At 39.4% G+C, this 17,765-nt stretch overlaps 3 protein-coding genes across 4 annotated transcripts in view; 2 read left to right on the forward strand and 1 right to left on the reverse strand.

Annotated features, from left to right (window-relative positions):
* The window catches only part of LOC135711025 (uncharacterized), a 267,172-nt gene extending 256,340 nt beyond the window's left edge, over positions 1-10,832 (forward strand). Inside the window, exon 2 of the mRNA XM_065233769.1 lies at positions 9,632-10,832. Coding sequence (XP_065089841.1) covers positions 9,786-10,796 — 1,011 coding nt within the window. The 5' untranslated portion in view covers positions 9,632-9,785 and the 3' untranslated portion in view covers positions 10,797-10,832. The remainder of the gene's footprint in view (positions 1-9,631) is intronic.
* The window catches only part of LOC135711022 (BUD13 homolog), a 440,257-nt gene that overhangs the window by 18,946 nt on the left and 403,546 nt on the right, over positions 1-17,765 (reverse strand). The window lies entirely within an intron of this gene.
* Smurf (SMAD specific E3 ubiquitin protein ligase) overlaps positions 1-17,765 on the forward strand; it is a 123,281-nt gene that overhangs the window by 5,835 nt on the left and 99,681 nt on the right. For both annotated transcript variants that reach the window (XM_065233757.1, XM_065233758.1), the window contains exon 2: positions 6,858-7,999. In XM_065233757.1, coding sequence (XP_065089829.1) covers positions 7,945-7,999 — 55 coding nt within the window. In that variant the 5' untranslated portion in view covers positions 6,858-7,944. The remainder of the gene's footprint in view (positions 1-6,857; positions 8,000-17,765) is intronic.

Here is a 17,765-nt window from a genome sequence, read left to right on the forward strand (position 1 = left end):
ATCAATCTGAGCATTCCAATTCAACTTGGCATCCAATATAACTCCTAGGTATTTGATCTATTCACTAAGATGGATCTCTTCTCCTTCAAGCTTTAACTTCTTTAGGTTGAACTTCCTCTTTCTAGTAGATTTGTGGACGTTTCGAGAGCTGATGTACGGGTAGATTGAGGTTGGGGCGACGCCACTGGTAATCGGCATCACTAGTTCAAAAACTCTTCCGACCCATCATGCTCACAAAGAGAGGACTTTACAAACATCACTGAAGACATCAAACGTCTAAAACCAGAAACAAAAGCACTAGGACGACTCTCTTGACGTATGAACCAATGGGAAAATCTGTGCTGGAACTAGGCCATTCCCTCTCATTCCCAATCTTTGAAAATAGTGCCATCGACATTTATCAACAAATTACAGCACGAAAGCGGCTCTTCGAAATTATGTCAAAGACAAAGTTATAACCTGATAAAAGGTACCGAAACAGGTGAATACATAAACAGGAACGAACTCACCAAATGAACGATGGTTTGTCCGTGCAGTAAAAACTTGAAAGACTGTTGCATTTCCTAATTCTATTTCATCATTTCGCAACATTCCATCGGATCTTCAAAGAAACTCTTGCACAATCCGCCTCCAATCATAATCATCGGGCCAGTTTGCCAATTGCCTAATAACAGTTCTGACTAAAAGCATGCTGTTGTGAAAGGAAGCAGATCAGGGGGAGACTGATACCATAGCGACCGCCAGGTTGGCAGCCAGGTCGTACGACGTTAGAAGGCTGACAGATTAGACGATAGATTAGATGCATCGAACGATTGCAACAGCTCCGGGATGGGGCAAGTGAGAGAAAAATTGATCCACAGAATCCAGGCAATGGATAAGATTATTTTAATAAGATTCTTGCGCAAAGTTGATATCTATTATTTGCTATATTTTCTTAATATTAAATAATTTGAAGTTGAAGTCCCGTAAATTCTAGTTTAGCTAGCGATTAATTTTGAATTCACACATTGGCGTTTCCTTAACCTCAATCTACCTGTATACAACTCTCAAAACATAAAAAAAATATCAAAATATTGCTTGCAATGGATAGATGTCTAGTAAACTAGAAGATTAAGTGTATTTTTCAACCGATTCGAGCATGAATATGGCATTAAATCTGGTTTTGAAAGTTGGTGCACAGGTGTGAGGTTACGGGACGCCACTGAATTCACAGTAAGTCTAGTTAAGTATAAAATGAACTTGATTTATCCTCTATTTAGCTTACAGGTGTTGCCCCTTGGAAAAACCTAGATTAATTGTATTCGGCTCTAGGTTCATACAGATATTTACGGGTATGAATTACATAACTCATTACTCGTAAGTACAATAGATTTACCATTATATTTAGGTCTCAACAGGAACGTTATTAGAGAGAGCAAAGAATTAGAACACCTGGTTGGTGATTATTCGGGCCCACTTGATTGTGAGTCTAAATAGGAGTTTTTGACTTAGACGATGCATAACGTTCTTTTCATCTATTTTAGCTTTCCGTGTGGGCTATTATCTTTTCTCTGCTTCCACTTTGAAATGCATTTCATCCGATCACTTGCACATGCTTTGCACTAAAGTTCTTTTCTAGAACTATTTTATCGAGTGGAACACACCGAAACTTAACGGCGCCGGTGGTGTAGTGGTAAGCGTGATTACCTCTCACCCCAGCAGGCCTGGGTTCAATCCCAGTCGGCGCCGCCGGGATGTTCTGAGGCATAACATTTCTGATCACGCCTTCCTTCGGAAGGGAAGTAAAGCCGTTGGTCCCCGGTTCATGAGTTGATGGGTCGATAGGTAGGGTCTAGGTGTGGGAGCTGCCTTCCTGGCGCGTCGGTAGCATTGGTGCTCAGTACGGAAAACAAACCAAAGGAAAAAAACACCAAAACTCTTCAGCAAATGATCGCTCGTTCAAGCACACTTGATAACGACAGTAAATCACCCAACCAGTGTTGAGAAAATATCATAAAATCAAATCTCAATCCTCCGATGACCGTGCTTGATTTTCGTGAATAAATATCAACAAGCAAACAACAGCGGATGATATTACAAGCTGTGATATCGTTGCTCCGAATATCAAGCTAACAAAAAATCACCAGCTACGATTATCAGCAAACTGTCGTGAGTTTTTTTTTCCTTTATTTAACGTCGGTCTCTGTTCCGCAATCTAGTGCCAATCACCGACGGACATCGATTGCCATCCATTGACGGCAATCGAATGTGCAGGAAGGCAGCTTCCACACCTGCGTAGGATATCGCACCCATTAAACACACATGGGCCGGGACCAACGGCTTTACTTCCCTTCCGAAGGAAGACGTGACCAGAGATTTTTATGCCTCAGAAAAATCCCACCGACCTCGGCTGGGATTGAACCCAGACCCATCAGGGTGTTAGAAAGCAGTCACGCTTACCACTACACCACCGGTGCCGGCTATCGTGAGTTTGTGTTATAAGATTTTTGCTTTACACCCGAACGCGATCCGAAAGTTCCATCACTGCTGGCAGCAGTAACTTCGTGTCTGACATGGTTAGTGAGTAAATATTGATAGCAAACTTATCTATCTCTTTCTAAAAAAAAAACGATGTGCAAAGTAATCAATTTTGGAAGCTTGTTAAATCAATATCAAGCATGATATTCTGTTTCAATATCACGGGTGAAGCAATTTTAGGAGCTATTCAAATCAATATCAAGCATGATATTTGGTTCCAATATCTCACCCGTGAGAGCGTATGAGAGGAAAAAATCTGCAAATGGCACCACTGCACTGCACATTATGCCACATCTTGCAGTTCGAATGCATCTCACCCGTAAAGGCTCGTAGTACCAAAGGTAATTCACCAAGTTTCTCAGGTTGTAGCACAAGCTTTCCATCAAATCGGTATTGGATGTATTCCACGAAAATTGCTAGTTACACTTCTACGTAATTTTGTACGAGATTCTCTTCATTACGCAGGTGAAATAACAGTACGGAAACTAGTTTTTCTTTTCTTTTTTAGGGGATGGGCGGGAGCTCCAGAAGGGAGTCCCCATAAAAACAGAGTTTTAATATTTCAGAGTTGGGAATTTTCCTTTAATCGAAGACAACAAATCAAGAAGTCTGGCAACTCTTCCATTTTCTCATACGAACGCTATGAGACAGGTACGATCGCGTCATCTGTCGCTCTAAGGTAAATGCTTCGAAAGATGAAAGCAAAGATTACATCCTCAGAAGAAAGGTTTGTGTATTTGCTCATTTTTCTATGCGTTGCTTCCGCCTTCACTCAAGTGCAGCGCTATTGTATCTGTCGCTAGGATTCTGGCAAAGTTGCCAGTCTTCTTGATATGATGTCTTCGCTTTAATGCTACCGATGTTACTGTCCTTTTGAATAATCGTGGTCAAGTGGTCAAGTTCCGTGTCCTGTTCCTTTGTAGTCGCTGTGTTTAATTTTAGTGCCGTCATTCGTCCATTTCCGTGTCCTTTTACGTGCTTTTCTTGGTTCGATAGGGTAGAGAACTACTTCGGCCTAATCGCCCATTTTGGGCCTATCGAGCAGAAAACTTCAAATAAATCCATGATTTCAGAGTTAACAAGTCAATTATGCGTTTGTTACGATACTTTAGTTAATAAGCTACGGAACGAAGTCAATGAGAACGCGTGATATGAAGGTTTGCAACCATAATTCCCAAAAACAAAAGAAGCGCTCCGACCGAATCAATTTTATCTTCATCCGATAGGCCGAAGTGAATTCATTGGCGTTTCAATGGCTTTTCAATGCGTTAGGCCGAGTTTAGAATCCGTAGGCCGAGTTTGGCGTCAAGGAGCAGTGTTAGACTTTTGACAATATCTTAACGATTGGTTTCTCTTTATCAAATCTTACGGTACGTACCGAAAGATAAATAAATTTGGAAGCCATCAGTAATAATAACATTCCGTTTGGTACTAAACTGCGCTAGATTGAGAAAGACTAAGTGCGGGTTGTGCTTAATAGGCCGGAAATGAGGTAGTTAACCCTATCTTTCGTTCATCCGAGTCCGAGTCAGTATTTGTTGCCGAGGTATAGTTATGAGTCCATCATTGTCCGTTGTCGTTGCTTGGGTGTTCATAGATCAAATTTGGTTAATCAGACCTGAAGGAAGCAGAAAACTGCAGCGATGCTGGATGGGTCATCCCTCAGGGTATCCCTGATGCTGCCTGAGATCCCGTAAACGGAACGGGGCTCGAGGTACTGGGGGCATTCGCATAAGAAATGCTCCACTGTAAGTGGAACATTGCACGTATCGCACTGTCGTCTGAATCCGCCTCCGCCTCCGCCTCCCATGTTGTGGGAGACTTTGGTATGGCCGGTTCTCAACCGGGATAGAATGACTTGCAGTTGGTGTTCAGGTGGATCCTCCCATTTCCTGGTATCCCTTTTTACCTTCCGGATAAATAGGTCTTGAGATCGCATCCATTCGTTAGTCCAGCAGTTCCATCTAGTGATTGTGACCCATCGCTTTATGTCCTGGGCCGGGACCTTTCTGGTGTAAAAGTTGGACTGTCTTCCGGATGCCGCCAGGTGGTCGGATTCCTCATTACCTGTGATCCCACAGTGTCCGGGGACCCAGACAAAGGTTGTTTCCTTAGGAACGAACTGCTGGATACCCTGGATCCAGGGGTGTTTAGCAGTTTCAGACTGAAGAGCTGCTAAAACACTGGCAGAATCGGAGAATATGACAATCGGTTTGTTGGAGGGTAGGGTGGCAGCTACGAGAATGGCGGCTGCTTCAGCAGTGAAAACGCTGCAGGGGTCTGGTAGTCGGTAAAAGGTGCACAGCTCCTTATCGGAAAATCCAATGCCAACTCTACCGCCGCTACGGGATCCGTCGGTGTATCGTACTTGATGATTGTTGTATTTAGTTCGATGTAATTCGGCTACTGTTCTCACTAGTGCAGGGGAGTTGGCTCCCGCCCGGAAGCTGTTCTTTATCGCCGGATCGATGGACAGACCGGGTGAGTTCCAACCTCTGGCTCCACACCAGTGGAACTCCAGGTTGGCGCTATTATTCAGGAGATCGTTCGCCTCCATGAGGAAGGACACTCCGTCACTTGTCCCTATAGTCTTTTCTGCAAAGCCAATCGCTTTCTTGCAAACAGCACTTTCCACGCAGGCTGCCTACCTGGGGGTGGATGGGAGGAGACCTGATGTGACCCTGATGGCCTGATAATACACTGGAGCCAGTTTGGAAATCAACCTATCAGCAGCCAGTGAGTATAAGCACATTTTTCCTCCGAAAGGTGGAATCCAACGGATTTAGTCCACCGTAAGACAGCGTTCGTGGTTGCTTTTAATTTTCTGCGGATAGCCTTCACGGTGCTGCCAACTACTACCAAGACGATGTCGTCTGCCTTCACAAAAAGTATATTTCCTTGGGAAGATTGTTGAAAACTCCGTTCATCCGTATTAAGAGCACGAGTCTACGATTGACCATCCGCTCCAGCACCTTGCTGACACAGCATGTCAAAGAGATTGGTCTGAAATCCTTTGGCTCGCGACTCGCAGCTCCCTGCTTAGGAATTGGGACAAATAGACTGTGGCTCCATTCTTCCGGAATAGTATTTCCTAGCCACTCTCTGTTGAGGAGGCTGAGAAGGATACGTTTGCTTACCAGCGGAAGACTTTTTAACAGAGGGTATCCCACTTCATCCGGGCCAGCTGATTTGTCGTGAGCCTTGGACAAGGCTAAGTCAAGCTCTCTTGGCCCGAAAGGTTGGTTAAATTCCAGTGGTAGATCGTCCTCCGGGATGTGAAAATTATCCAGCGAATGCGTTGTCGCATTTTTTGTGCGACGGAAGTAGTTATCATATCCTTCAAGAGCCGAAAGAGTTGCAAAGTACTACCCCATAGCATGTGCAGTTTTGTCGGGGTCTCTGGTTATTAACCTCCATGGAAAGACTCATCACCGGTGGCCTATATTTCCTTCAAAATTGGAATAATCCATGAACTGAAAATCATGGCAAAGGAAACATCGACTAGGCCGAAAGGATTGCGATTCCGTCCCTTTATGAATGCGGGAAACAGTATATGGTAGACTTCATCAATTTGAAACCAAGATGTCTTTGATATTTCCTAGAAATTAACCGTTTTATTTTTTTTATTTCGTTGTTCTATTAGAAAGTATGAATTGTCAACTGTTATTATAATTGTGCATCATTGTGGCACTTCCCCGAACGCCATTAGGCAAAATCTCATTCGGAGAAGTGGCCATTTAATGAAGCACAACCGAAATTCACATCGCCCACCCGTGTACATGTCGAGGCCCAACTCCGCAGAGAATTTCTTCCGGATGATGCATTTAAGTTTCTCATATTTCCACAGCTTCTAAAAGATAATTCTTCTTGATGCTTACCCGTGCAGGATGGTAAATCCATGTAAATCTGTGTAGCTACACAGTAATTGAGTGTTTTTCAAAGGTTTACTGCCATTATACGCATAATAAGTCCCATAGGCTATGCAATCCGTACGGCACAGCAGTTTAGGGAGCATTTCATCGAAAAAAAAAGATACGTTTGCGTAGCTGACAAGAAATACGACTTATTATTATTACTTATAGTGGTAATAAATGGTAGTTAAAATATACGAAATTTACTCACTTTTCTTTGTTTCCCTTCATAGTTTGCTGATATATCCGAAAAGCAAAATAATTAGAAACAATATCCTACTGTTAGTGTTTTACCTAAAATTGAGAATTCATGACTGTGATGTGATTACTTATTAAGAACAACAGTTAACTTTTAATAAGATTGTCAATATTAATGATGCATATCTATTAGATCTTTAAACTAATGTTATCTTTCTCATCTATTTCCAGTTCGGGCCATATCATCCCTCCTACTACACCACATGGCAAAAGTTGACCTACCCAGCCCAGTAAATAGATATCACAGTCATCATCCAGCAACAGGCAGCAACCGAAGAATAGCCTGCAGCAGCCACCCAACAAAGTCAGCTACACGCTGCCGTTGTTGTTGTTACATTCTGCTTATGGTCTGTCGATAGAGAGTGAGAAACAAGAGTGCCACAGACGACAGGAAAACAAGAATTATATAGAGGCAGTGTTCCCATCGCTCTCGGCCATCATCGGAATGGTGGTAGTAGTATCGGCAGCAGCAGCAGCAGCAACATTCGCCAGCGACAGTATAACCAAACCATCCGCCCGCAAGGGTGGTGTGCAGTTTAATTCCTTCTAAAACGAAACGAAGACGGAGATAGTGCCCCACAGTCGCGCATTGGGCTTAGCCGTGTGTTGTTTTTCATTATTATTCGATTGTGCGAGTGTCTGTGTTTAAGTCATCAATCGAAAGAAGAGAGAAATAAAAAAGAAGTTACATGAAGAGTGTCTGTATACAGAAAGTGCCCGAAACGAAAACCGAAGGAAAAAGTGTATTGGAAGCATTGGAAGTTGCAACAGTGGAAAGGTCTTTGGGATTTAGTTGATGGGCTCGAAAATTAGTTACTGATTTCACAGCAAAAGGTGTCGAATAATAAAATTTTTACTCCATGCAAATAGTGAAAAAGCCGTAGTAAAGGAAAAAAGTTTAATTAAAATTATAATAGCGAAAAAAAGTGGTAACTACGAAGAAATAAAATTAAAGGGAATTGTATGTAGGTACAAACAAGTGCACGTGAATGTGTTGTTACTATTGTAATAGCATGCCAGCATGAAATATGATATCTGCACTACTATCAGTCTGCGAAGATATTTTTTGGTGTAAGTGAAGAAAAAAAACGGGAGAGGTGAAAACCGAAGGAAGAAAAGCAGAGCAAAAAACGAACGGAAGGCAGCCAGCAGGCACCGCGCACATATTAGTGGTGATAGCGGTAAATAAATGCAAAGTGTGATTGAGAGCAGGAGGCAGATTTTCGCCGCTGCGTCGCTGGAACTACTGTAGGGAAAGATGAATAAATTAGAATATTCACGACGGAATGGTACTCAGAAGATACGAATTACAAGTGAGTAGATGTTCCCTATCTGTTCGTCAACAAAGTGAAGGATGGCGTCGCTGCCATTGTCTTCAAGTTTGTCATTTAGTTTTAACATCGAAACTTTCAGCCGTCTAATCATGAATCGATTTCGATCCATCAATCGAAACGTAATCTGTTTGCATGACAATCCAGATTAACCGAAGATTAATGGGCGACATGGTGTCTTTCTCGTATGCATGTATGGTAGACCAAATTATCTAATTATTATATCTCCGGAACCAAATGTCAATAGACTTCTATCGATTTAGCGCAACTCAATTTACCCATCTATGAGAAAAATGAGTGAATCACACTCGCATACCGTACACAGAACTGGTTTCAAACTTTATGAAGAAGTTAACGAAAATATCCTACCAAATATTTGTCGATTCTCTTCATTGATTTTCAATACTAGAAACACTCTGTGTGAGCTCATTCCAATAAACAAACTCTACTTCTTCTTCGCATTTCAAGCTTATTGCGTGCTCTCAACTTAGTGTTCTAGACGCACTTCCATAGTTATTAATTGAGAGCTTTCGATGCCTGCACCATTTTTGCATTAGTATAATAATTATTGTTTGGTAAGTACAATCATACACTCAAAAAGTAAATCACATTTCTGATGGAAAATATCCATTAAAATTTCTCATAACTTTCATGTGATCTCATAATTGGGAATCGCACCACGAAATCACATAAACCTTATGTGTCCAATGAAGTTTATGTGATTTATCACATAGAATTCATGTGATCATATGAATGTTCAGAGGCGTTTCCTTAACCTCAATCTACCTGTGCAACAACTCTCAAAACATAAGCAATTATCAAAATATTTCTTGCAATGGATAGATATCGAGTAAACTAGATGATTAAGTATTTTTTTCGACCGATTCGAGTACGAATTTGGCATTAAATCTGGTTTTAAAAGTTGGTGCACAGGTAAAAAGTGACGTTACGGGACGCCACTGATGTTGTGTGAATTTCAGATAGAATTCATTAATTTTGTTATTGGAAAAATAGCATGTGCGTTCCCAATGGAAACTATATGAAAACTTTTTTCAGTGTACTCTATTGCCCAGGAAAGTCGAAACATTTTTCAACCCGGCAAATTCCTAGACCGGACCGGGAATCGAACCCAGCCACCTCCTGTATGGTGTTGTTTTGTAGCTGCGTCTTTACCGACTGAGCTAAGGGAGACCTATCAATGTCTCTTACGAACAATCATTTACTGTATTGAACAGATTGATACCTAGTACCATATGAATTCCAGAATTTACATACAATTCTGCTCTGAATTATGTATATTGGAATTCTACTGAAATCAACGTGAAAACACTTTTGGAATTTGCTTGAAACCCCTTATAAGAATTTGATTGGAATCCTTAGAATTCCCTTGAACCTATTCGGAGACTATGATTACTATGAAATTCTTTTCAAAATTTTCTTTTAACTCTTTCAGAAATCTTTCAAAAATTTATTTCGAAACCCCTTGGAGTAGTTTAAAGAATTTCTTTCTAATTATCAGTATTTTTTTTTGCATTTCACACGTTAAAACTGTCTTTTGAACAGTTATCCAGTGATTTTTTTTTATGAATTGACAAATTATGTATCTTAACGAAGTTAAAGGGTGTCCACGATGAAATTGCCACACTATGAAATTGCTCTAACTTTTTAACCGTTGGGTAGAATTTAATGAAAATTTGGGTGGATTTAGTTCATAGTGCATTATTTACATCCTGCAAGTTTTAAAGTCCTGTGATCAAAACTCGCGGAAATGGAGTCGAAAGAACAGCTCGTGCGTGATAAAATCTTGCGCATTCATCACGAGAACAAGGATCTCTCGCATCGTTCCATCGCTAAAACGTTGGGAATCGCGAATTCCACGGTGCCGCGAGTGATTAAGCGGTTCGAGGAACGGTTGACCACCGATCGGAAGCCCAGAAGTGAAGGAAAAAGTATTCCGTACAACACCAAAAATCACAACCGCGTAGTTGGGGCCATCAACCGAAATCCGAACGCCTCCGTTAGGGATGTGGCTAAGAAGCTGCACCTAAGCCGAAGTTTTGTCCAGAAGGCCAAAACTAAGGCTGGGCTTCGAACGTTCAAGGTACAAAAGGCCCCTAATCGCGACGAGAAGCAGAACAAGTCCGCCAAAACCCGTGCCAGGAAGTTGTACCTCAACATGCTGACGAAAGTTGAATGCTGCATCATGGACGACGAAACATATGTGAAGGCCGACTTCAAACAGATCCCCGGCAACCTGTTTTTCACGACCAAGGATAAGTTCAGCGTTCCGGAGCATGTCCGCACTCAGAAGATGTCCAAATTTGCGAAGAAATTCCTGGTTTGGCAAGCCATCTGCACGTGCGGGAAGCGGAGTGCACCTTTCGTGACCCAGGACACGATGAACGGACAGGTGTACATAAAAGAGTGCCTCCAGAAGCGGCTGCTTCCTCTCCTGAAGGCCCACAACGTCCCAACAATCTTCTGGCCGGATTTGGCCTCATGCCACTACTCCAAGGACGTGCTGAAGTGGTATGCGGACAATAAGGTCAATTTCGTGCCGAAAATGTTCAACCCTCCCAACACTCCGGAGCTCCGCCCCATCGAGAAGTACTGGGCGATTATGAAGCAGCACCTTCTTAAACGACCTAAGGTAGTGAAGACAGTCGAGGAACTGAAGAAAGTATGGGTTTACATGCAAAAAACGGTTGATTCACAGTTTGTGCAGAATCTTATGGCCGGGGTTAAGGCCAAGGTGCGGGCATTTGCATATGGACTGTAAATAAAATACGAGTAAAATGGTAAAATGAAGTTTAATAGTTATTTCTCAATCCCTGAAAATTTGATGGCAATCGGATGAAAACTCGAATTTTGCGAATCAATTTTGTGTGTGGCAATTTCATCGTGGACACCCTTTATCTCTAACGGATTATTTTATATGGATAGCTGTCATAACGACTTTTTAATAATTATTGTAGCACTGCAAAAACTATTTCTGTTCGCCACGATGGTGACGATGGATTTTTAATATTTGATTTTATAGTAGTAGATTTAAAAGTCTACAAAGGTTTGAGCCTCGCGCGCGTATTACGGATATAGAGGACTGAATTTAAAATTTGATAAAAAAAATATGCAATTTTGAAGCTTATTTGGAATATACCTTGAGTTAGTAGTAAGTTTTCTGGCATATGTCGGGGGTTCTTGAGCATTCCTGACATTGCTGAAAATTATGATAGCATCAGATTTCGGGGTTGCTAGTGTAATAGGATGCTTTGTTGATTGTTCATGAACTCTTGATTGCTTGTAATACTTATGAATATTTAGGTGGACAAAAAGGCGAACTAAGAGGTTCTTTTCCACATTTATATCGCTGTGAAGCAACTGTGAACTCTAGAGAGAATTTATCAGCGGCGTTTCCTTAACCTCAATCTACCTGTGCACCAACTCTCAAAACATAAACATTTTTCAAAATATTGCTTGCAATGGATAGATATTGAGTAAACTAGAAGATTAAATGTATTTTTCAACATATTCGAGTATGAATATGGCATTAAATCTGGTATTGAAAGTTGGTGCACAGGTAAAAAGTGAGGTTACGCGACGCCACTGGAATGTAACTGTAACCAGTTCGATTTTGTTTGCAAACCTGGTTAAATTGTCATATTTAATTACCTTAAAGATAAATCGTCCAGCTCAAACCTTTGTAGGGTAAGAGGTGGGACCATCATCATCATCATTATCATCATCATCAATTTTGTTGGAGCTTTGTGATAAATCATTCGCACTAGAGTTGAAATTATCCCCAGAACACTCATAGAACTCTGTTTCTTGTTGAATTCTCATCATAATTCTCTTGGAATTCTTCTTAAAATTAATCCGCCACTTTCCTCACGATCCCCATACAAATCTTCTTAGAATCACGAAGGAATTTTCTTTGAACTCCTTTTGAAATCTTCTAAAATTACCTAACAATTTAATTTAGAACTTTCATGTACTCCACATAAATCCCTCCAAATTCATCTTCCAATTTCTAACGACTTCATGTCAGAATAATTTTGAAATTCTGCTCAGAACTTCTCCTTCGAAAATTATGTGGGATTCCTCCTCAATATTTGTTTAAAATCACCACTTTCAATATTTTTAAATTTTACTAAAAAATTCCAGGGTGTCCGCAAGATTCTATATATTATTTTGTAATTTGTTATCCCTCCCCTTGGCTAGTTTTTAACCTGGACGTTGGTGGGCGAGCCTACACACTAATCGAGTCAGTACGGTTTTACTGAGTTTTTGAATTGCAGAACTGTTCGGTAAAAGTATAAAAATCTGTGGAAAATTTATTAATGTGAAAATTTGTTCTGAACTTGTACATACTTAGTTCTGTTAACCTCATTTAATGTTAGAAAATAAATTGGTCGATTTAAAAACTTACGGATAACGGCCATTTGAATTTTTACCGACTTTTTCTGCAATTCAAAAACCCAGTAAAAAAATACTGACTCCTGTAAAAAAAATCTTAGTGTGTAATCTTATGCTTCATAGTGGAGCGTTGGAGACGGTGGGTTTATGGCCGGCGTTGCTGGCTCATGCTGCGATAGAATGGCGCCATGGGCAAGCAATGGGGATTACTAAGCTTCCCCTCTCTGATAAACCACTGCATGAGAAAACCAAAGATCTAGTCTAGCAGTGATAGTATCACACTTGTTACTCCTTTGATTGAGAGCCGCGTCGTAGTACGCTTACGTATAGGCACTGACGTTGGGTGTGATACTGGCGGGTTTTGCCGCAAATCACTCTTATTTTATTTATTTTTACGCAGAAAGATTTATTTGGGTTTGCAAGGGAATTATACTATTGAAATGTTTCAGAAAATGCCCAACAGTGCTCCTTCTATTTGCGTGACAAGCTTTCATTGTTGTTTTCATTGAAGTATTACTCAGGAAACAATGTTAAACATCATTTTTGTACATGGTATTGTAACTAATCTTATATGTGCTTCATTTTGATTTGGGATAAATGTTTGAACTATGGCTCGGGATTTCCACTGTGTGTCACTTGAAGGTCTCACCTGAGTCGAACTAAGATATAATAAATAGGTATAGGTCAAAATCAAATGTTCTTGAAACATGTTTAACTTTAGACTACAAGCACGAGTGCAGGTACTTAATAAAGCATGGGTTATGATTGATTAGGTGAATTAGAGCTTTTAATTATTTATTAAATTAGACTAATGAGATATCATAATCATCAAATGAACTTAAATAAGAAACTTCAGAAAGTCTAATGACATTAAGTAGATTAACAAAAGAATTAGGATGCGGAGTGTCTGCTTAGGCAGGCAACTAACCTTTAAAGTTGTAGAATAAATCTCCTTATTTAGTCTTGAACTTAAATAAGAAAACGCAAGCAGACCAATAGTATTAAGCAGATTAACGAGGAGAGGAATAGTTTAGGAAATAAGTAAAAGTAGAGGTATGTGACAATTAATAACTTTTAAACTTTTGGAGGTATTGTATTCCCCTGAGTTTGTTGTACTCGATTACTATATAATTCTCTCAATACGCGAAATCTCTGATATATGCGGTTAAAGCATTTGAGTTAACTTATCTCTTAGTGTTCAAGTACTTACATTTGTAAACAGCAGTCAATGTTAATCTATGAACTAAACCCTACGTAAAATCGATCTTTCCTTATGTGCCGCCTACGTCTACGGAGCTTACGCAGAAGTGATTCGCCAAAAAATGTTTTGAGCTTCTGTAGTATAGAATTTGTTCGGTACGGTCGCGAAATCTTGAAATGATTGATACGTTCTTTAAATTAACTAATTTCATACAAAGCTCAGTAGTAAATAAGTAGAATAACTAGGGAGGAAACCAAAATTAATCAACTTGCCAACATAGGTTATCACATATTTGGCACTCTTTAAATGATAATAAGCCTTTTTTCTCGCTTCGGTTGTCTCGCACGGCTTTCGGAATTCGCCCGGTTTTCGTAACTCACATAATTTAGATATTTCGTTCGAAACGGATTTACTTATTCAATCGGTTTACTACGCGGATGTTTCTACGCGCACACGTCACAGCATTTTTACATAACTATCTTGAAACAATACACACGGAATCCAGTGTTCAAGCTGCCAACATAGGCTAGTCCTTGTGCTGTATTGTCATAGATAGAAGCAAAATTTATTCAAATGGGTCAAGTCTTGAAAACTAAGCTATCACGCAGCTCCAGCTTAATACTAAAAAAAAAAAACCGTGGTCGTTCTATCTGGGAAAATTTTTCTCGTGCCATAATAATGATATTTTAACTGCGATCTAGAAAAGTTATCTAGATCCCAGAGTTATGATTCTTTTTCTGTGTTTGAGGTGTTACAGAAGATTTTATTCTTGGGAGGAATGCAACAAAGTAAACAGACTAGCAGTTCGTTATCAGCGTTGCCAGATATACCCATTTATCGGTATATATACCGATTTTCGAACTTGATACCGATATACAGACAAGATTTCTCAGAATACCGATTCATGAGATGTTATACCGACTTGTTTAAATAATCAAAATGATTATTATTAGCCTACGCTGAACTGTCAGAATGTTTCCATTTCTCCGCCGTTTTTTGCTACCCAGCTGAGCCTGGGAAATTTAATGGTTTTCAGGACAGTTCCACTTGTTTCAGGAGAATGTTACTATGGGAACTATGAAAACTTTAGGGATGCTCTGAGAACATCAGAACAAATCAATTAATTTCAAGGAAATTTCTGAAACCTTAAAGGAGTTCCGGAAAACCCCTGGAATTTCCGAAAACTTCAGCAAAGTTCCAAGAGGTTCATGAACATTTTAGAAACGTAAGAGAAGTAACATGCACATTAGACAATTGTGAGAACATGTTCCATTAATTTCAAGAAAATTGTTAGAGCACTTAAGAAGTTCTGAAATCTGCAAGGTCTTCAAAGAAGATAAGAGATTTTACGTTAGTATCATTATAATCAGAGACGTTCCGAGTTTTTGAAGGATAATCAGAGAATTTCAAAACAGCCCCCTTCAGGAAAATTACAGGGACTTTCAAGGAGTTCCGAATAATTATGGGATATTCCGAAATGCATTTCAGTTCCGAAAACAGGGATATTGCGGGGTCTTCAGGGATGTTTAATGAATATCAGGAGAAATTACAGGATAAATATCATCAGTTGATCACAATACGAACCTAAAAGCTGCAGTGACCTAGTTAGCACCATAGCTCGAGTCGTCTGTTAGTATTGTGTATCGCATGGAGAGCCCAACCGAGATGCTAGCATATTAAGACTGCAGTTGGTCAACACACGAAAAAAAAAGGATAAATAAGTGGCTTCCGACTTTCTCCAGAAGTTTCTTCCAATCTACCTTAGGAAGTTTCTTCCAGCGCCTCCTGGAAGTTTTCTCCGTATTCTACAGGAAGTTCAATTAAACTTCTACCGAATGTGTCTAGATAATTCGCCCAGAAGTTTCTTTCGTCTTCTTTGGAAATTTCTTCATAATACATTCTCCGTAGGTTTTTTTCGACTTCTAATGGAAGGTTTTTTTCTGAGCTTCTTCTTGCTTCCCCTGGAATTGTCTACTCCAGGAATTATTTATTGTTTCCAATTTCCGAATCTTTTTTGGATTCCTCCGGATGTGTCATGAGTCATCTGATTTTTCCCGAAAGTTTGTTCACATTTTCGTCTGAAGTTTCTCAATATTTGTTTTGGACGACATACGGGATGTTTTTCCGACCTTTCTTAGAACTTTCTTTAAACTTCCTCCAGAAGAGCTTCATAATACTTTCCCTGGAAGTTTTCTCGGCTTCCTTCACAAGCTAATTCAAACATTCCCCGGATTTTTTTTTCTCGACTTATCCTGGAAATAATTTTTTCCGTTCTTAGTCCAAAAGTTTTAATTTTTGTCTTAAAAAACGGCAAAAATATAAAATTAATGAAAATAGTACCGAAATACCGATTTTTTTTAACATTTAATACCGATAAGCTGTAAAACAATATGGCAACGCTGTTCGTTGTAGCGACTACAAAGAAGAGAAGGATCTTTTATTAATGGCTAACTTTATATAGGGAATAGGGAATAATATAGGGAAGAGCGCTACTTCGTCGTAACCGCCCATTTCCGTTCTATCGAGCAGAAATCATCAATAATACCAATGATTTCACCATGCACAAAACAATAATACGTTTGTTCCGATCCGTTAGTTCATAAGCCACTACATGAAGCCTATTACAGCGCATTGTATGAATATTTACACCCATTGTTCTCAAAACAAAAGAAGCGCTCCTAGCGAATCCCCTTTTTCTACGTTTATCCGTAGGACGAAGAAAATCTAATGGCGTTTCAATGCGTTAGGACGGAATAGAAACTCGTAGGACGCATTTAGAATCAAGAAGCAGTATTAGATTTTAAAACGCATTTAGAATCAAGAAGCAGTATTAGATTTTAAAAAAATGTGTGACTTTTTATCAAATCCAGAAAAGTGAATAAATATAGAAGTTACCTTTGATGAAAACATTTCATGTTTTGTTCAAACCCTTTCAAAAAAGAGAGGTAAAGTGCGGGATGTGATTAGTAGGACGGAAATTAGATCAAAAACCCTATGTACATTTAATTCTAGACTGCAGTTGTTAAAATTTGTCTAAATCTTTGAATTTGAACATTTTTCTCTGTACCTCACCTCAATGTTGCGATCTAATCAACAATTCTCGATTTGCATCTAATATCAACTTAGTAAATTGTTGGTTTGAAAAAATCGAAGTAGACAAAAGAGTGCAGAGTGAGTAAATGGAAGTTAGAATTGGACCGAGCTTTTGCTTATTCAATTCATTCTTATTTTTCGAGAATAAATGTATGGGATCTTTAAACAATTTGTTTTATTTTTTTAGAAACATGAAAAAAGCGCATGACGGGTTTATGAGTTTATGAAATTCCTCGGCAATCTCAATCAACGGCAGATTGGAACCATATCTTTCCGATAAATAAACGTCACTATTTGTCACTTTTTTTATTGTTTTAAAGTTTCGTTATTTTAGACCTTACTATTACATCACATACATACCCACTACCAGCCCTAAAACGTCTGAAGTCTCACAAATGATTTGAAGTTCTAGTCTCTCTTAGAGTTTTTCAAAAGATCTGTTAGTATTTTTCTCTGAAAAAAAAAACATTGATGTTATTTCCAGAATTCATTCTAAAACCTCTCTCAAATTGTCATAATATTTAGTTCATCAAAGTGACTGTGTCCTGATAATCTTGTCCAGTCCAGGAACCTTGACATTGTTTATAGGTCCACAGTCTTATTTTTCCCGATTTGTCATCGAAATTCAAGGATTTTTCCGGTGATTTCAAATTCCCGGCTTTTTCCCGGTTTTCCTGATTTCCCGGTTCCATGGTCATCCTGTTATGGAATCGTTATTTTAAAGGAGCATGAAAAATGCTCTTGATGGGTTGTGATTGTGTTTATAAAATTTCTCGAAATGGGTCGCAGTCAACGAAATATTGGAACCATTTTTTTGCGATCTATAAATGTCACTTTTGTATTACTTTAAAGTCACTATTTAATCACTATTTTCGTTATTTTAGTTACTAAAGTCACTACTATTATATTACATACCCACTACCAGCCCTGAGGTAAATCATACACATTTGCTCTTCTCACAAGAAGCTTCATTCAATTGTGATGTTTCGCAATATTCGAAGCGTTCTAGGACCTTTCCAAAGACGCGCCCTCTCATCAATC

Source organism: Ochlerotatus camptorhynchus, unplaced genomic scaffold (assembly GCF_037179485.1).
Source record: "Ochlerotatus camptorhynchus isolate MF236.1 unplaced genomic scaffold, CSIRO-AGI_Acam_v1.1 ptg000416l, whole genome shotgun sequence".
In the NCBI taxonomy this organism is placed as follows: domain Eukaryota; kingdom Metazoa; phylum Arthropoda; class Insecta; order Diptera; family Culicidae; genus Ochlerotatus; species Ochlerotatus camptorhynchus.